At 48.0% G+C, this 20,463-nt stretch overlaps 1 protein-coding gene across 1 annotated transcript in view; it reads right to left on the bottom strand.

The window, feature by feature from the left end:
* Window positions 1–17,566, bottom strand: part of LOC144159873 (uncharacterized) — a 34,560-nt gene extending 16,994 nt beyond the window's left edge. The window contains exons 1-4 of the mRNA XM_077691534.1: window positions 17,519–17,566; window positions 10,442–10,689; window positions 6,922–7,125; window positions 2,290–2,628 (exon numbers count right to left, since the gene is read on the bottom strand). Coding sequence (XP_077547660.1) covers window positions 2,290–2,628; window positions 6,922–7,125; window positions 10,442–10,689; window positions 17,519–17,566 — 839 coding nt within the window. The remainder of the gene's footprint in view (window positions 1–2,289; window positions 2,629–6,921; window positions 7,126–10,441; window positions 10,690–17,518) is intronic.
* Window positions 17,567–20,463: the final 2,897 nt, after the last annotated feature.

A 20,463-nucleotide genomic window follows, 5' to 3' on the forward strand; every position in this document is an offset into this window, starting at 1 on the left:
TGCCACTACTTCGTCAGTGAGAGCTCCACCACTTTGCGTTCAGAGGCAAAGCAGAAGTAGCGAAGAGTTGCTACGAACCAATAGCTATTGCGCGTGCGCACGTTGCACACGGAAGGCACCTCGGTGCACTGTGGTCTTGAGCTAATGATTCCGACTAATGCGGTAGCGTCTGCGTTAGCTGAGTCATTGTGGTTGTGGTTGTGCGGGCTGGCGAATTGAATTGAGGGGGACTTTACTTTTCTTCTTGTCTACCCATTTCATTCCCCTTCGCGCGCTTTCTATCGACACCACTCGAATGCCTCCACCACCTCTCCATTACTTCCTGCCTCGTCCCACTGCCAACCTCTTCTCCACCCTGTCATCTTGGTAATTTCACCGAGTATTCACACACACGGGGGAGAAAAAATAAAGCACAGTAGGTAAAGTAACGCTAATCGCAAAAATAGGGCAGTTGTCTGTCACCCGAATAGGCAGCGTTTCTTGTTTACGCAGCTCCAGTGGGCTGAAGTTGGATGTGCTGGTACAGCATTAGTTGACATTCATCGCTTTGAACAAAAGGCTCTTCGAAGCAATCAATGTCAACTCGAAGAGTAGACATAAGGCTTGTTAATTTATATCCAGTGCTGTACCGAGACCTCCTCTTAGCATTGCGAAAATTCACTCAAGTGCTGAACCAGGGTGAGCAGAGCCCGTTCGGTGAGCGTGTGATGTGTTTCCTATTAAGCCTGCCTAGTATGACATGCAGCACCTATATAGGTAAGTCGCACTTTTATCCGAGTCTACTATAGGCAGCAGTTCATACCTGGGCTCACTAATGTTACTGTCTGTTCAGGGTAAGAACTGGCTAGTAATGTAGGATAGGTGCCTCATGACGGGAAACTGTGGGCCAAAAGCTAATCTATCTTACCAGATGCAGTATGCGGCCTTACCATATTTCTTATCATGTCTTTGAAGACAGAATGACACCAAAATAGAAGTGTTTTGTAGAAAAATGTGTCTGACCGCCAAGCCAATCCGACGTAGAAATGCGCCTGTTTGAGGCCATTATAATCTCTCACCAGAATAGTTACTGTGATAGTTCAAATATTTTAATTCGTTGTTGTGCCTTTCCCAATATGAAGTACTGTAGAAACGTTGGCCCAATAATTCTTCCTCAACTGATTAGGGTGCAGGCTCTAAATAACTGCCCTCTCCTAAGCGGGAACAGAAAAGAGGGGGCATGGTGTAAGTGCATCCGGCTATAAAAGGGCCCATCTCCCCGCGAGGGGGACTCGAGTAAATGCGTCGCATAGGGGGTGGGTGTATTGCGTTAACGTTTAGTGTTTGGGGAGTTGGTGGTAGTGAATACGTTGTATCAGCAGCTTCTTGACGTAGTTTGAATGAGTCAAGGATATAAGGCGCGTTCGTAGCCTTTCATTCTGTGTCGGTTTTGTGGCGCAGTGGGAAGAGCACCATCTACCTCGCGTTCCGCCCACAGGTAGTGAATGCGTTGTATCAGCAGCTTCTTGACGTAGTTTGAATGAGTCAAGGTTATAAGGCGCGTTCGTAGCCTCCCATTCTGTGTCGGCTTTGTGGCGCAGTGGGTAGAGCACCATGTACCTTGCGTTCCGCCCGCAGGGTCGTGGCATCGATACCAGGCGCCGGTAAGTATTATTTTTTTATATAGTGTAGGGGGAGGGGTGCGGACCTGTTGAGAGCGCGCGATGCGAGCGGAGAGTAGGCGAGGAGGAGCGGGGGAGAGGGCGCACCTGCGAGCGATGCGGACTACTACGGACGCCTAGAACGGGTGACATCGTGAGGTAAAGAAATGCTCTGCATTTAAAAACTTCCTCAGCAACTACTGATGGAAATGCGTATTACATTACCCCCTAAACGCACTATTATTGCGCTAACAACGCTTATAACGATAAACGCTATTCCAACATTCCATCTGAGTTTTCTTAACATTCCATCGGAGTTTTCTACAAGCTAAAAGAACCGCGCCGCCTCACTCCGGATGCCTAACCCATGTCGAACATCCCCGCCAGCTGCCCTTTCGCCTTCCATCTGGTGAGCCCTCACAGGTGACGCCTCTTCAGGGAAAACAAGCACCGAAAGAAGGGGGATATTTGCCTAAAACACCTATTCTTCGAACTCGGGTGACAGGTTCCATGGTAGTCCCACATGAAAGGTCGGGAAAAGGTACGACGCGTGTCCCGTACCGCATTTGGGTAGTAATATTGTTGGAGACAGGGCAAAAAAAAAAAATGCACACTCTGTTTAAGAAAACCTTGCAGTTGGGAGGCACACCTTTTCTGGGCATCCGTCTCGCTCATTCTCGGCGTCGTCGAGGCGATGCGGTGGGCGAAGCTTAAGTACTCCGCAAAGGGCGCGACAAGAGCGTAAATGCGGGCCACCTCCAAGTCAGTGGTGGCCAATGCGCTGAGCACTTCCGTGATGGCCTGGACGTTGCTGGTGCGTAGGACCTCGGGCTTCGGTTTATTGGACGATGAGGCGTACTGGTTAAGAACAGGCCACCACCTGCGCTCGCAGGCAGAAGTGCGCCGTTGTATGGCGATTGCAGTGACGACTAACACATCTACGCACGTGTGGCTGAAGATGTGGTTGCGGGGTGTTGCCGAGTTAGAGCTAGAAAGCGACAGTTTCAGTGTTTCGAAAAAACCAAAGTATCGGGCAGGTGGCCACGACCTAAATTATACAGCGATTCCGGACACTATTTTTATTGCTTTTTATCACACTGTACGCGAAAACACGTCGGGCACACGACAGGCGCACTGAGGGAGCTGCGTATAGGGACCGGGCGGCCGTTGTATGGCACCACCGTCGTTTCAGCGAACAGCGCCGCCCGTGGCGAACCGCGCGTCAGTGGAATGCCGGTGGCGGTCAGCGCAGCGTAGTTGTGCATGGCTTTCTTTCGTTTTTTTGCGGTGCGGCTTGCAAAGCGAACGTAACCCCACGTGCATTTTTCAGATCGGTAAATCTTGAGTGTGGATGTGATGTTTACGAGGCATGCCATGTGTGTTATTTACGCCCATACTCAGTATTTACAAATAGCAGACGACGCTCAATGCGCCAAGCTGGAAGTCAAGCTGGAAGTGAAAGTTCGTTGCTTCATGCAATTTTTTCATGCCTGCATGCAGTTTCGGGAATCGAGGAGTTGATTTGATGATTGATTGTAGGGTTTAACGCGCCGACGCAACGCAGGCTATGAGGCGCGCCGTAGTGGAGGGCTCCGGATTAATTTTGACCACCTGGGGATCTTTAACGTGCGCCGAAATCTCGCACACACGGGCGTTTTTGCTTTTCGCCTCCATCAGAAAAGCAGCCACCGCGGCCGGGAATCGAACCCGCGACCTTGTGCTCAGCAGCACAACGCCTTAGCCACTGAGCCACCGCGACGGGTACAAAAATCGAGGAGTATATTGCCGCTAAATGCTCCCACGAACCCGTGTGTGCAACCGATCTAGGAATGCTGCGGCGCTGGCCTTTGGCAGTTGATGACGAAACGGCGCCGACGTCGTGCACAAGCGAAAGATAAAGTTGGGGGGTGTCTTCGAAGATTTACCTCAAAACAGAAATTGTGACGGACGACGCTTCCGTATCTTCATTACCTACGGCTGAAACGTGTTTAATTTCACAGAAATGCTCTTACTACAGTCATCGGGAATCATTGATAGAATAAATACCGCATGATAGAAGAATGTTATTGCTTGTCGTGGAGAAGCATTGCTTTACAAGAATTGCAATGGTTGCTGGCTAGTTGGTAAACAGTTTTGCAAAAAATAATTCCTGCGTGGCTGAAGGACGCACGACATGAGGGTGCCCGAAACCTGTACTCAGCTTCACAACTGAATGCTGCGGTCGGTTTACAAGCTGCTACCTACGCTTGAAAAATCATCCACACCTCCGTCTAACGACGATGATGGTTTATCGCAAAGCTCTATCGTATGGGTTTCCTTGGTTGCCTTCTGGATTTAAACTTTGACTAGTTAAGCGTCGAATTTGACCAGCACGCAGTTAGGTCTTTTGATCGCAGCGTCTTTGACTTTGACCATTTCCCATTCGATTTCGCACGAAGAAAGCTTTGTGTTCAACCACCATAATCATTAGACCGAGGGCTAGATGATTTTGCTGTTTAATTTTGAACTTCCATGCCCCCTCTCCAAATCTAAACTTTTTCAAGCGTGTCGGAAATGTGTCTGTGGTGGAGGACTCGGGCTCGTGGACCTATATTTGAGGCAAGTAATCGCGCGTTTTTGGTGTCTTCACCAGGCATAACACGATTTTTATAGGTACACCCGAGGCTGGGCAGACGCGAAGGCGTCCTTCTCCGACAACTACAGACCCGCACGCTGCTCACGCCGGCCCTCGCCCGACACGTGTGCCCCGGATGCTATGTGCAAGTGCAGTGCAGTGTTTGTGCGCGTGAACCAGCAACTCTAGCCCACATCATGTGGGGCTGTGAAGTGCAGCAAGACGGTGCCGAGCCGGACTCACTACCGCCAGACATTGTGGACTACATCAGCTCGCCATCCAGCGGCTCGAGGACGCCCTGGCCCGGCAAGAGCGAACGGGGGACCCTCCCGCGGGAGCGGACTCACCTAGTAGCCGACGTCGAGGCGCAGGCCCACCCTCGAGGTCTACATAGCCACGAGCTAGATAGGGTGCGGAGAAGCCCTGCGTGGCCTGATCCGCACCCGCACGCCGGATATTCTCAATAAAGTCTTGTTCTCTCTCTCTCTCTCTCTCTCTCTCTCTCTCTCTCTCTCTCTCTCTGTAAAGAATACTTAAGCATTAAAAACACCGGCTGACGTTAACACTGCCACATTTTTTAACTATCGGTGCCAGCCTTTATTCTACGCAGGGGGTAAAACGGGAAGGGGAGGAGGGATGGTTTGTAGCTTTGGCTGTTGAGTTGGTGAATAACTTTGGCTCTTGATAAAATGACCACCACAAACGTGGGATTTCCACTTCGGCTTTCAGACTCCCATGCTGTCACAGTGTCGCTCACCAAAACCGAAGGTACAAAGATCACGGTTACAGAAAGTGTAAACTACCGCAACATTTCTACGGCTACACGGTAATCCATCTCGTATGCAGGTGCCTTTCTATTTAAAGCACACGTATCGAGGTACCCCAGCGCTAAGGCTGGCGTGGAAACCGTAGTCATTGAAACCAGTGAAGATAATTTAAAGTGGTAGAAAAGATTTATAATATTGCTAATAGTTTTATTCCTACTCAGATCGCGCGCAGCCAGGCGCAGAGCGCTGCAAAAAGCGCTCGTGTCAATGTAGCCCTTCCCCAACCTTACAAGCATCCAATAAGTTTGCGTAGCCGTGAGAGCATTTAAGAAGAAAATAATACTAATAATAGTAGTTTTATTCGTACTCAGAACGGGTGGAGCCAAGCGCAGATCGCTGCAAAAAGCGCTCATGCCATTGCAGCCGATACCGAACTTTAGACGCGTCCGACAAGTTTACGTAGTCATTACTGCATCTAAGAACCCAACACATCTGTTTAGACTTCGTTTCATCTCACATGTCTGCTCACGACGCCACCAAAACATACAAAGCACCGAAGCAAACACGACAAAAACAACGGGGGGCTGTGCAGTCCAATGCACCGGCTCATTCCACTGACGAGGGGAGCGCCGAGTGGTGGCGCCACCCGTCCAGCTGCCCGGTCCCTATAGGCACGTTGCACCGGACATAGGCCGCTGTGAGCGCAGCACTTTTCCTACTAAAGTTGTCTGCAGCGCACGCTAGGGCATCGGTAAAGGAGTGGCGATTCCTAAACCCGTTATCACCAACTGCCTGCAGCATGCCGTGCCAACGATCTATGGGGTTGAAACTGAGACACGGTGTAAAGACGGCCGTGATGAATGGATCGGTTCCTCCCTGCCATTTGTATTATCTGCAATCTGACTGGCCGGCTACAGTATCAACAGCTAACGTATTTTAGTCTGTGCCATTTAAATTGTTCGTTCTTCTCGGCATTGTTATCATGAAGTTACCTTAGAGGCCTTTCTTCTCGACACGACATTGTTACAAAATTTGGGGTCTGCATTTAGCCGCCACCCATTTTGCCGTTTACATTGCGCCCCACCAGTAACGACTCCTTGTTTCGGTAGTAAATCTTCCAGATTCTTTGTCTCGGTGGCGGTGGCGGGAAGCACTAAAGAAAATCGTATTTCACCCTCTTTTACTGGGTTAGGAATAGTGTGCACCGCGATTAGAAGTTCGTAGGATAGGGCTGAGGCACTGCTGGTAACTCTGAATATTTAACTAGTGAGAAGCAGTTCGGAGTAAACGCTGTTGTTAGTAGGACGTCTCTTTATGCATCTGCAATTATGTCTTCTGCACCCCACCCCCCTCACACACACACACACCTAATCACCCGGGTAAAAAACAAACAAACAAATGTTTAAGGTCAGAAGCTAAAAAGTCAGCTAAACATTAGCACTATCCGAAAGCAAACTAGCTTGTTCCGATGCCTTGTGCTTCGCACGATCTCACAACACTACACGCGAAGGAGCTAGGAGGTTAGCGTAAGCTGGTGGTCAGTATGCCAGTGTCGGCGTACTGGTTTAAAACCTACGGCTGTTACTAGGGCTCTTCATACAACCTTCAACCGAAGCTTGCTAAAAGTTTGCACGTCAGGCTTTACGGTGAGCAGCTGAGAGTAGGTCTGCTATCGGTGCAGGGGTTTGAAGGGGTTACCAAGCGTATAGCAAAATTGTATTGTCTCTGACGGAGTCGACGGAGTGAGTGAGTGAGTGAGTGAGTGAGTGAGTGAGTGAGTGAGTGAGTGAGTGAGTGAGTGAGTGAGTGAGTGAGTGAGTGAGTGAGTGAGTGAGTGAGTGAGTGAATAAGGGAGGGAGCGCTCGAAGTAACAGCAACTATATAATTTTTGATTTACTACCTGAACCCGACATCAGTGAGGTCTAAAGCGTCCTTCTTGATTGGACTGGGGGTCTCGCCTCGTCCACCGCTCGATACCCTGGCGACGGCCAGTTTCACCTTGTCGTCCAAAGACTGCGCTTCGATCTGGTACGAACGGGCACCGAGTCCACCGTAGAGTGCGTTGAAAGCCTCCCGGAGCATGGCGCTCCTGACACTGTCATCGCTGCGAAAAGAAGATTGCAGGTGGAAAGAAAATTGCCAGAAACAAAATGCGCTTTTCCAGGCCATGCACTTCTTTTATTTTTGGGGAAACAAAAAAAAATATCGGGAAAATTTAGGAACGAATACTATCCACGCAGTCAAACGCAATTCACACATTAAAGAATAGGTACCGCGTTGTCGCAGTCCTCAAGCTTGGAACGTTGGCTACTCAGTTTAAGTATTCATGGCGTACTAGTCTTTGCGGTCACTTGTGGGCTATTTAATACTGCAACAATTACGACTATGTTTGCGATAGTAGCATTCCTGTCTAATTCCCAGTCCTCCAATCATCGGCATGACTGTAAAGGGGGCTTTACAACATCCTTGGGGTCAAGGCGGTCAAGCTAACCTTCGTAATAATGCGGAAAATGCTCGCCCCACTCTCAGTCACCAAACTGCAGGATTTCGTTCTTGTAAGGATCCACGGATCAGTGTCCGCAGATCTCTGCAAGGTAATTGCGAGCAATGAACAAAGCCAAATGATTGCTTCCATTTAAGGGAACTCATTGGAGGTGGATTCCGGCGGGGTTTTATTTTGTTCGCTTTACAATGCAGTTTTGACATGCAAAGAGTTTCGCTGGATTTACTAAGATCGAATCAGAACGCATGGCCCACAGAAACAGTTTTTAACCGAAATGTACCAGAATGTTTTAATAGGTATCCTCAAGGGAAAAGGCTTAATTTGATAAGAATGAAACTTTATTGACATAAGGATGGCGACTCGGCCTAAGTGGGGAAGAAAAAGCTTTGTTAGCATTCCTGCTGGGTGGAAAAACGCTAGCTAGAAACAGCTGGGCTCCTAACAAAAGCTTGCTCATCACCGCTATCTAATATTTCCGTCGTAGTAGTCCATGAAGCCGCGTTCCCTCAGGCAGAATTTCTGCGTCGCTGAGAGAAAGAAAAATAAACCGCATGTGAACTGTGACAAGCCTCAACGGCACTATTTAAGATGAGGTGATAAATTAACTTGTCCCCTACGAGGAGGGGGATAGGTTGAATGCATGAGAGCTTGTAGTGAACAGGCGGTGCCCCCAGAGAAACCTACGAGCTTTGAACAAAACTTCCATTCTGAAGACTTGTAGCCCTGTTCCCTAAATTGTTCTTCCTCCTTCCACTCTCTTTTTTAAGCCTGCCTTGCCCGCCATGCTGTGTTAAATGAACACTCAAGTGAATTGGTTCACCTACAATTTCTGGCCGAGTTCTGTAATTCACGTGAATTTGCTACTATTTGCGTAGTAGGAGTCAAGATACTATGTTTACTTTGAGATCTCGTGTAAAGAGAGAATACCACGCGCCATTAGCGGCTGTCCCGCAAACTTCCCCAGGGACGTCACACTGATTCCTATTATTGCACTTCCTGCACTTGCTATGTTCACGTGTTCTATCTATTTATAAGTGACTTCAGCCGTATTTTGTGAAAAAGGGCGTACAAAGGCCAAAATATTCTACACCGTGGGATGGAAACCCTGATAGTTCAACCTGATAAAGTAGTGATGATATTTTATAACTATCTTTAAGTGTTTTATAGCCTGTATTCAATAGCGAGGCACCCATGCAGGCAACCATGCGAGTGCGCCGTCACTGGTTACGTCGAGATCCGCGGGATGGCGGTACTTGTCCGTGCTAAGCGCATGATACGGGTTGGACATTCCAAGCTCTAGCCTGCCGAACGCAAAGTAATGCATCGACTCCAATGTGAGTGCGATTAATGGCAACTCTGTTGAAACACCGTTGAGAATCGGGTTGAAACGGAGCAGACGACGCACGCCGGTGTTGTTTTTTTCTTCGGCGTGTGGCCCCAGTGACACCAGCCGCGCCACGTCCGTGGCGCTTCGGCCGTGTCCGTGGTCACTTCCAGTGTTGCCAAGCGAAGAAATTGACAGCTAAACTTTTGAATGAATAGCCCCTATAGGGCAATCAATTTTGCTTTAGTGAACCCAGGTTTTTCAGGACCTTGATGGTTACCATGGTGTAAGGAACACCCACATTTAGGTGGGACCCTCCGTCGCTTCCGCGGCATGATTGCACAGCAAGCTGTCTGTCACTATTTCTCATCGTTTCTTTACTTACCGAAGTCTGGCAGAATCTAGGCTTACAGTGCCGTCCACTGTTAAAGGGAAACGGCGAGCACGTGGCCGCTGCGCTCCTCCAAGCACCGCGGCCGAGAAGTGGCGAGAATCGGAGACAGCCGGCACATGCGCACTCACCGCACTAGGCGGGAGAAGTCGCTCTGTCATCTGCTACGGCACTTCGCCGTGCGGCTCAGATCCTTTGAGTACGAAATTCCTCAGCTACTGCAAGCTGAGCGGAGCAGCAGAGCGCCGTAACAGACGACAGGGTGGCTTCTGCCGCCTGGAGTGGCCAGTGCGCATGTGCCGGCTGTCTGCGATTCTCGCCACTTCTCGGCGGCGGCGGCGCTTCGCGGAGCGCAGCGGCCACGTGCTCGCCGTTTCCCTTCAACAGTGGACCGCGCTGTACACGCACATATGCACATGCATGAGCGCATGCGCGGAGGTTATGCAGCAGCGAAATGAACAATTGGGCTAGTTTGGAGGTATCCGTCCTGGTGGTCAAAGTTCTCGCAAAAGAGAGACGAAGAAACAGACGACGGGGAGCCATGTATAGTCTGGTTCCTCTTGAGTCCCTGAATTGAATGCGCTTTGAACACCGACGATGTCATGCAGCACTACAGAGCACGCATCGAAGGCTTTCGCTGTCGCCACCTTATCGACGAAATTTAAGTTGTAACAACTACAAAAAAAAAAAAAACAAGTCGAAGAAACAATAAATACCGCAATTTAGCCCGGAATGGCCCCTACGAATGTAAAATGAATGAGTGGGCGCAAAGCCCAGTTTTTCTTACAAAGACGGTGTTCGACGAATGCATGACTCAGCCGTATTACTTATGAATAATTATAAGGCTCCTGTATTTACGACTCCTGTGTACGAGACACATTAAAACATGTCTGATACGCGGAGTCCAAAATGAGCGGGAATAAAACGGATTACTCAAGTCGTGTGAATTCAAATGACGTAGCGAAGGTTTTGCACACACATCAGTTTTTGACGCAAGAACAACGAATGGCTGTGTCGTACATAACCCTACCTGCGAAGGCGAATTGATGCACAGAAACACCCGTTAATGACCTTCTGTGGTCAATAAAATATGTATTTTTTTCTTCGCAAAACGTCGATGCAATTGAGAAGTGTGCCTCCTCTATATTAGCAGCTCGGTTCGAAATTGAGGAGCCACTACATGCGTAGTGGCCAGCACAAACCTGTAGCTTGCGATGGGCTCGCCCAGGTACACGTCTACAGTGCCGTTGTCGGCGTACACAATGCGAAGAGGTGACCCGAGACCACTTTGCAGCGCTCCACGAATGACGAGGGCTAGCAACTGTGAGAAGCTCTGTGCCTTCATCCAGCTGTCGGTGTGGAAACCGGCGGCTTCCCACATTGCGGCCAGGTGGCGACCGGGGGCAGCGTTCCGGAAGAAGGTCACACAAGACTTGTACGTCTGGGCGACCTGAAGTTTTCGGGCACAGAAAATTGAGTTTATTTGAGGCACACGCCTGAGACACACGAACAGCCGCAAAAGAACGTTGCGCTCGCAAAGAACAAGAACTTTAAGTCGTAATGTACATGGCGAGACACCGAAGAGCAGGGAATATCGACTTAAAGGCATACTGCACTCAAAATTCCGACGACTTGAAAACACCATTTCCGTGTAGTCCGCTTAAAGGAGCACTGACACGAAAATTTTATGTGACACTTTTATTGCTTTTATCGATGCTTAATGGCCTGGCGAACCTGAAACAGCTAGCACTTCAAATACTTCAGCGCGCGATAGTTAATTACAATGAACGGCCTGAAAATCGTTTGTTTCAAATTCCCGCGCTTTCATCCCGAACGGCGCATATGACCGACTCCCTGCCTGACCTCACCGCGTTGTGCGGACGTCACCGGCGCCCGCTCGCCGCTCGTGGGGCCGCGCGCGTGAAGTGACGTCACAAGTTTTTGACGAGCGCTGTCGCGTCACTTCTTTTTCCTCTCCTGGAGTGATGTCACGCTGATGTCCATTTGCTGAGTGCCGCTCCGCGCGCTGCTCCGTCGGCGCAATAAATAAGATCCAATTGAACTATGTTCTTCGCGTCGCAGGCCGCTCATATTTCAGCCAGGGTATTCTGTTGAGTGAAGGAAGCGAACTGTGCAATAATATTAACGCCGAAAATTGGTGTCAGTGCTCCTTTAAGAAGAAAGCAAGATGCAAAATACAATAGCTGAAATACGCGCGTGGACACCGCAAGTGGTGAGCAAAAATCGGCGATTTTGAAACCGAAATCTAGAAGAGCGCGGCCAGTGACGTTGCAGCCGTCCAGCGAGCGGCAGGATGGTCCGCAGTTCGGGAGTAAGCCTGCGCGCAAGCTCTACCCGCGCTCGAAGCAGCAGATGAGTGAAGCGTGCGCAGCAGAGCTCGACCGGTTCTCCGGCTGCGTGGCTGGCCAGAGGAAGAAGCTCCCGTCGGTTGGAACGTCACAGGCGCGTCATGGCTGTTTACGCGATTAGCCGGCAGGTGCAGCGTGGTCTGCGGCGGATATTTTAAAAACGATAGTCTTTCTTGGGCCACTTAAATCCAGAAATTTTGGTCTGTCTGTCTGTCTGTCTGTATCTCTGTCTGTGACTCAATTCAGCCACCCGGCCAAAGTAAATCAAGGCCTGCGCAGTAGTCTTATATAGTCACACCTAAATCTACCCGTCTAAGTCCGGTGTAATGTTCATACTTGTTAACATTGTTGACGAACAAAACATTACGCAAATATAACACAAACAATTAATACAGAAGTGATATTTGCAGCGTTTCTTTATGAAAAATAATACATGCTTGATTTTTGCGAAATTAAATACTTCATCAACTGCAGAAACAAAATTCACTCCGCCTTCGCCTGCTGTTGCCCGCGCCACATAGCTTCTTGCGGCATTTTAAGGAATGAACTGTCAACAGTTACGAAAGGTTCAACTAGATAGGTCCCACGTTCTGCTTGGAACGCACGTGGATTAGAGCAACGCGGTTCTATAAACGCTGAAGTAGGGAGTCTCGATTCACGCGCGTCTTCGCCGTACGGCAGCGTTGGCATCGAGGCACCCGGTCTGGAGCAGTGGAACGCGGTAAATTTAAAACGATTTAAGCAAACCTTTGGTGTCTTTACCTTGGGAGGAGTGCGATGCAAGAGGAACAACATGAGAGTTGAGCGGGAAAGAGAAGGGAGGCATTTACTTGGCAAAAGTCGATAAAGACTATCGTCTTTTGTCGACATTTGCAACGAAAGTAGCAGATAGGCGGCCAATTTTTTTTAACGCTTCTGGCTGATTAATGAAGCGTTTCACGGGGCTACCACTCGTGTCCCAGCTGATTTGATGGTACTTACCACACATTAAAAATATATTTGGTTGCGGTGAAATTTGGGTGCAGTTGGCCTTTAAGAATAGCAAGAATTTTGAAGATGCTGGCTGCAGATCCATTGGAAGGGGTTGCGTGGCTCAGCACTAGAGCGTGGGTTCGGGTCCCAGCTGCAACACCTGGCTTCCAGATGGACCAACATGGAATACTTGTTGGTGGATGAAAACCAGCGGGAAGATGCATGCAAAAAAATACTCCAGGATATCCACAGGAACAGTGACTATCCTTGTGTCTCGTTTTTCATGCAACGTTTCTTTCCGCTGAATGTATAAATTTCCAGATGGAGGCAAAAAAAAAAAAAAAAAAAACCAACCGTGTGGGATTGTTTTGAAGCGCAATACGTGTTCTTGGGTTTTGCGACATTCAACTGTAGTCTCCACTGCGTAACGCCTTGCGGCCCAGGTGTACCCTGTTGGGATGAGGCAGAGTCAACCCAGCCTTCCCTAACCATAGGCCAGTACTCCGTGGCACATCGGATGGTTCTGGACGTCCGGATTTCGGAGCTCCCCATCATCCATTTCCTGTCTCCTTATTTAATAGTCCATTACGGCACACAAGAAATTTCAGCCTTAACAATTTCAATCTTCCCCTTACTCATAATGTTTATGGTGAGCGACTTATACAGTACGTTGGTGCGAAAGTGTGGAATAAAATCCCTGTTGACCTGAGGAATGACCATAACTTCTGTAAAAAACTGAAAAATCATTTTCTGCTGTTATATGCCCATGAATGCCCCCAACACTAGAAACGTACTTGTTTTTTTTTCTTTCCTTTTTGATCGCAGCACGATCACTTGCGTACAGTCGCAAAGTTCGCGGCCTTTCTTCTTCTTTTTTTTTTCAAATAGTCATCACGTGTTATGTTGGTATTGGTTGTATTGGTATTGGTTGTATTAATTGGTATTGGTTGTATTGGTATTGGTTGTATGTTGGTATTGGTTGTATTGGTAGTTACTGTAATCTGACAGTATGTTTATACACTGATTGATAACAATGAGACTGCTTATAACTATGTATTTCCGAATTTGGACCCACAACTAGCCTTTGGCTAAGGGTCCAAGCATTGTTTGCAAATATTATGTACCTATGCTTGAAATAAACCAATGATTGATTGATTGATTGATTGAAAGTGGGACTAATACCCGTGCCGCATGTACAGTCGTCAAAAGTGTTAACAATAACGAAGAAGCGGGAACGGCTGATTACGATAGCACCGGCGTATCTCCGGCGGCTGATAATTGCTGCTCCCCAGGCTTGCTTTCCGCGCTGGGCAGCTCCTGCGCATGCGCAGAACCTCGCTCAATATGCAGGGCGCTATAGCAAGCTGCCCCTCTGTGCGTACGCTGGCACCTCGTTCTTTGTTGTTGTTAACACTTTTGATGACAGTACACGAAAAATGGCATTGAGTGTTTGAGGCCTTAAGATACCGAATGACATTAATTGGGCGGCCCGTGCTACACATGAAAATGCAAGGGCATTAAATAAAAAAAAAGAAATTCACTCGTATTTCAAAAGTCTTTAACGTAGATAAAAACGTCTTACAAGGGTTAAAATGTTTTTGTGAAAGAAAACATTATGAAAAATAGTGTTTTCTTAAAAATGGTGTGAGCCGTTTCTAAAAGTACCTTCAGCACCTACCGTCGCCTGCCAGCGGTAGCCTAACCCGAAAAATTTAACACGACGAGTAAGACGATGTTTTGCCTTTTGCCGCGGTTTTAGTGAACTTCGTCTTCTTCAAAACTTCGCCACCAAGAGGGCGCAAAAAATCGTCTCATTTCGAAGTTCAGCTGCGTTTCCGCGTCAACACTCTGATGCTGCGACTTTCGTTGGTTTCATTTGGTGCTCATTGCGTTCGAGAGTAGGCATATTTAAAACGTTCGTAAAGGTGAATGAGTTGTGCGGAACTCCTTAAACCAAAAATGACAGAGAGAACGACATTAGGTTTTTGCGTGTAGTAGCAAATTAATGCCATTAAAACTAAAGGCATTAAGCACTTGATGTCATTTTTCATGTACGTGTGGCACGGGTATAAGTGAAGCTGAATTCCTCGTTAGAAAACATTGCCCTGTGGTGTGAAATATGAGGAATAGAAATCGCCCCGTTCATCAGCTTAACCAAAAATAAACGACTTTCGCTTTGGCGTGGAATTTTAAAATAAGAAAAAATAAGATGATCACGTCACAAATACACGCGGCAAGGCATTTCGACAACGGCGGTAACTGCGCAGAAAATTGTGTAACTCACCTGTACCCGTTGCACTAACGATCTACCAATCTCTTGTAAAGCCTACCCTGCAGTACGGAAGCACAGTGTTGAGCCGTTAGCGAAAATTGCTTCACGAGAAACTGAAAAGATTGCAGGTTAGGGTTCTGAAATTTATCGATTCCAAAGATACTAATCTTGGCACGACCGTGCAACACAGATGCGAAATCAAGTGCACCCGTGTCTTGCGAGCGTCATGTCGTTTCAAGTAAGTTTTTTGCATCCCTTTTTACGCCCACATTACTGTCACTAACGAAGGGTACGTTCATACGCCTTACCGGCACAGCAGTCACGTTAAGTACATAAAGCCATTTCGTTCGCCACGCCATACTTTTAAATATCCCATTTTCCTCGTGCTCTTACACGTTGAGCGCGTTACCAAGCGAATTTGTAAATAACCATAATCTAAGAGAGCCTTTTTTATTTGTAGAACAGCTCCTGCAGTCCGCATGACTATTCACCTAACTATAAAAAACGTAAAATCTTCTTCTGTTGCGTGATGCTGTTGTTGTTTGTACACTTCTTTTCGCCCCTCTGCATTAGGCTCTTGCCGCTATCAGATTTGTTTTTGCTCATTCCCGCGTGATGTAACAATATACCTCCTATAATATTGGTGGAGCTTGCCGTCCTCATTCCGCATGCCGTCCTTGACATTTGTTTGCTTCTTATTGTGCTGTGACTTCGTGTATTATGGCCCTGTGATGTGGTGTGCCCAGGTACTTGCACGGTTCTGTAGGATAACCCACAGTGTTAATAAAAAGCTGAAATAAATTACAATCAGCCACACCGGAAGAAGCAGCCATTGCTCCACCAAGAATACACACCCCTTCCTGCTAAATAACCGTAATCACAGACTACCAAGCGGCTTGTCGACGCTTTGCATCAGGAAGAATGTCCACTCTCGCAGTAACCATATGCTCTCTCAACGGCCTGGTCTACCCCCAGACTCGCATCGTATGGATTCCTGCCCATACATCCCTTCCTGGGAATGAGGTACGTGGCACATGCCACAGCCCGCGGCCTTATCCACCGGGCAATTCCTGATGGGGAAGATGACGCACCACTGTGCGGCCCTCCGGTCCTGCATCACATCTCTCAAACATACACGGACATCCTCCAGGGCCTCCCGCCTTACTTTTCCCCCTGCTCCCTTTCCACGGCGGACGCTCGCATCTGGCGCCAAAATCAAACCGACACCTACTACCATCCCCCTCGATTCCATAAAACCTCACCAACTAGCTACTCTAAGCAGTGGGAGAGCTTGCCTCGCAGGAGACGGCTTGAAGACCAGGAGTTCCTGATCTCTCGGGCCAGGACGGCTGCGAAGGCACGTGGCCTCCCGGACTAGGATGGCCACCCGCAGCTCATTCTCTCTTCTCCCTCTTCCCCCATCCCCTGTGTAGCAATATACGTTTTTAATCAATCAGACATTAGATTGCCGGATATAGTAGGTGCACGTGGGCTCGCGGATTTCGGCCGCGTGTGATATACCTCGCGAATTTAGAGTATCTATAACAACGTAAATGCATTACGTAAACAGTTTTCGTTCTACTCATTCGATGTCTTGACGGAAAAGCAGGACTCTCGTTATACTCCATTCCCGCTGTCTAATAGCATGCTTCTTTTACAGTGGGCTGAACGGTATAATTTATGTTTCTTTTGTATTCAACGTTAGTACCCGGCTGTGCACCTTCATACTGCAGCATGTTCTTAGCACAGGACTAAATAACAACAACAAAAGAATAAGTGGATTGCCAAAGATGTAACAAAACTGGACAGTATGCCCCGAAACGTCTTCAACTACTCTAATTAAATGCAAACTTAATCGGTACATTACGTAGCTTGAGTAGTCGGGTAACACCAACATTTATTTTTTTATGCTTCAATGCCGTTAACAGCAATAAAATGGCCGCGTATCTGTTTAATTCGCTGCAAATGTCGAAATACGCTTGTGTTCTATCTACTCTCCCACGTAAATGTCAGTTCTCTCCCCCACCCAACTTTACTGCTTCCCCCTCACTTTCGATCCCCCCACGATAACCACGAAACAGGTTTGCTTTATTCAATTAAATTTTCCCGCGCTCCACTGCTCACGCTCTCTACTGGAACATTTTGTTCCTATTGGACTAGGCACACTACCGTGAGCTCCACGCTCACGCGGGCTGTTGTTTTCAAAGCGTATTTTTTATTTGTTTTCGCAAATATCAAGCACTTAGACGAACACTGCGAGTACCATTTGTGCATAGTTGTCTTGCCTCAAAAATGCGTAATGCTTTTTTTTTAAAAAGAAAATCACATGTTCTCAGGTTTAATGGTTCGGAAAGGTTTTGTTAATATAAAATTCTCGTGTCCAAGAATATTTGAAACTTTTCGCCAGACGGAGACAGACAGACATACAGACAGACCAAAATCTTCGGGTTTAAGTCACCCACGACAGACTGTCGTCTTTAAGAAGAATCGTATTCGTTCTGCAGTCCAGTAACTCTTCAGGTTTTTCACGAACGTTAGCGATACCGGTCGAAAGTTGCACTAATGACCTTTTCCCTCTTGCGTTAATGTCTTTTCCCGCATGAGTTCTAACCTCGCATTACCATGCCCGATGAAAGCCGAAATGAAAGGCAGTTGAGACTGCGTACCTGATGTTTCTGGCTGGTTGACGTGTTGTCCGCCAGCAGCTCCAGCATCCGGTCGTTCAACGAGGTGACGTAGACGTCCTCTAGCCACTGACGGTACGTGCTCGAGTGGTTCCACCGTCCGCACGAGAACTTGTAGAAGTCCACGCACGGACGCTTCTGCAGCCACACGGAGTCGCTGAGCGCCCATGCGGCGTCGCGGCAGCTCTGTCGGGGAAGGGGGGAAGCGGATTTACTCTTGATGTTCCAGCTGTTTAAACGGGCAGACAACCGAATTTTCAGAGTGAATGTCCTCGAGCTCACATGAAAGAGAGCGTTTTGTATAGTGGGGTAGCAACAAAGAATTCTTTAGTAAATTGACAAAAAAAAACTTTAATTTGTCAGTAAACGTTTAGGACGCTGAAAGGTGGTGCCGCGTAGTGGGGTGGTGGTGAACGTTTATTGGAGCAACAGGGGAAGGGGAAGGGGTGTGGGAAGCCTCCTTAGTCCAGAGGGTCTCGTGACCGCGCTGACTGGAGAGCCCGGGAGACCAGGGCCTGCTGGCGGGCTGGGTCCGGGCTGGTCAGCTCAGTCTCCCACTGCTCCGGGGAGGGGGAGGGGAGGGGGTCGTGACATTACGGTACGAAAACAAACATCTCTGTTGGTTTTATTGCATGACTCAAAAAATCGCACAAAGAAGTGATGAGTGCATTTTGATATCGTTTTAGCTGGGGGCAACTGTTTAAATACCTCTTTTCATTTCACATACCGTTAAATTTAAGTATGTTACCGCACGGCTCACTCGCATGGTTAACAGCATTCGTTTTGGCAGCCTACCTAAGGCTGGTAGATGATGTAAAAATTCCGCTTTCAAACGCTCTAGGGCTTCATCAGCAAAGCCGTGCCTGTTCGAGGTGTTTTAAGTGATTCCGTTTCATACGGGATAGACAGTATACGCTCCGCAAAAATCGGTTGTCCCTTGAACACCTCTATCACACGGCAAATCTAAGGCCATTAACAAAGAATTACATTAGCTAAAAATACAGCTATAACTAGATTCGCTTTGACCAGACGATTCTACACTGCGAATTGAATGTATTTTGATATTGATAGCAGTGGCATTGTGGAAATGGTGGCTTAAAAAATAATGTAAATGCGTCAGCAACATTTTTAAGTCCTTTCTTTAAAAAAATAGACATTATTTTACTTTGGATATAAAAAAAACGTGGAGCTCTGTCCTAGGTGACATTAACATCACAAGACGAGACATTTAAAAGTAACAAATCCTTATCTGGGTAGCAGAAAATATGGCGGAGCTTTGCACGGGTGTCGTTTACATTTTTCTGTGTAAAATAGCACGTAGGGACAAGCGGTCATATAGCGGTAGGCTGTCAACCCAATGCTCCACAGCTTATTACTAAACTTCCGGTTCGGTGGCTAATGCAAAATGTGTTCTCAAACCTCAATAAAACACGGAATGTCATTCGAGTAAATGTTATTTGTTTGGTATATTCTAATGTAGCGCCTAACTAACGGCATCCGCAGATAATTCCATGCTCTATAAATGTCATTAGGTTTGCCGTGTGACAGGGGTATTACTATTCACCTGCAAATAGAGCGTGCCCCAGTCGACAGTGGAACGGAAGCGGCTCTCGAGAAGGTCTACTAGCTAGCGCCTAGTGTTTGCCAAAGATGGGCACAAAGCTAAGTTGCTATTTCAGAGCGAAAGCTCTACTCCGCCACGTCTCGCAAGGTCACTCATGGCGTCGCAATGACCTTGAGCCACATGAGCGTGAGCGAGACAGGTGTGACGTCACGCCACGTGATCCTCTGCGGAGAAGCATCGCAGCTGTGCTCTCTCGGAGCTTCGATGTGGTACCACGTGACAAGGCGAGGGTTTAACTGCTGCTTTGGCGGCGCTTGGTCGCTCAGTCTCACCCTAGGTGGCGCGCCGGCGGGGCCGTCTGTGCTTGCGCTTCTTCAGCCCAAGCGACGGGATAAATCCAGCCATCCAGTAGAAATAGGGAGCGCGCGACACTAAAAAAAGGCGCGTTGTTGATGATGCTGATTAGTCACTCTCCATTTGAATCAGGACTTTGGTCGTCAGCAACCGACTTGCCAGCTTTATTACATTTACTCGCCCTATTCTTAGCTGACCTTGTAGATTTGCCTCCAACACATCTCCCCCTCACACGTTTTAGAGGCACCTGGCAACACTTTCGATAAGCGCTTTCACTCTTTCCTTCACGTCTGGAACCGCTGCGAAAGCTTTAGTTATCGCCAGCACGGAGCAGCACTGCGTGATCTGCTCGTCGCACCAGATACGTCTTCCACCTCTGCGTTGTTTTTTTGGCTTTTTTTAAGTTGCTATAGAAAAGCGTTCATTACTGCAACTGAAAGAAAACCGGCCAACGGCCGCTACATGGCCTTAGTGACGTAACTGGAGCGGTCGAAGAACGTCATGACCGGGAAAGAAAGAAAAATCATTTGAGCGAGTTTAGAAGTTATCTGATGGGCACGGAGCAGTAATTTTTGGCTGAGGTACTTTTTGACCTTCTCATCTAAGTACTGGGTTTGTTGGGTCACTACGTTCTGCAAGCATTTAAGATTTCAAAAAAAAAAAAAGTTGAAAAAGGTGTTGCAGCGTCCCTGTAAACTCCCATCGGCCCGTCCCCTCTTTTTTCCTCCCCCCACTGTTCGAGGGGGGGTCCTGACGTAAAATTCGCAGGGCTTGATAAGATATATGGCCGGTGAGGTATGTTGCGGCAGGCTGATTCGGAATCTATTACGGTCGTGATATACTTTGTTTTAGGTCTCTTTAGGTTTCGGGCGCAGCCGATGACCACTTTAAATCACCGTTCTCCATCGCGCGAACAGACACGTGGACGTGAGTGCTCTGTGCAGCGAAGCGTTTGGAAATACGCCGCCCGGCGCAGGTAATGCTTTAATGCATGAGTAGCACCTTGGAG

The sequence above is a fragment of the Haemaphysalis longicornis genome, unplaced genomic scaffold (genome assembly GCF_048455015.1).
Source record: "Haemaphysalis longicornis isolate Haplotype H1 unplaced genomic scaffold, Haemaphysalis longicornis Haplotype H1 scaffold_10, whole genome shotgun sequence".
Classification (NCBI taxonomy): domain Eukaryota; kingdom Metazoa; phylum Arthropoda; class Arachnida; order Ixodida; family Ixodidae; genus Haemaphysalis; species Haemaphysalis longicornis.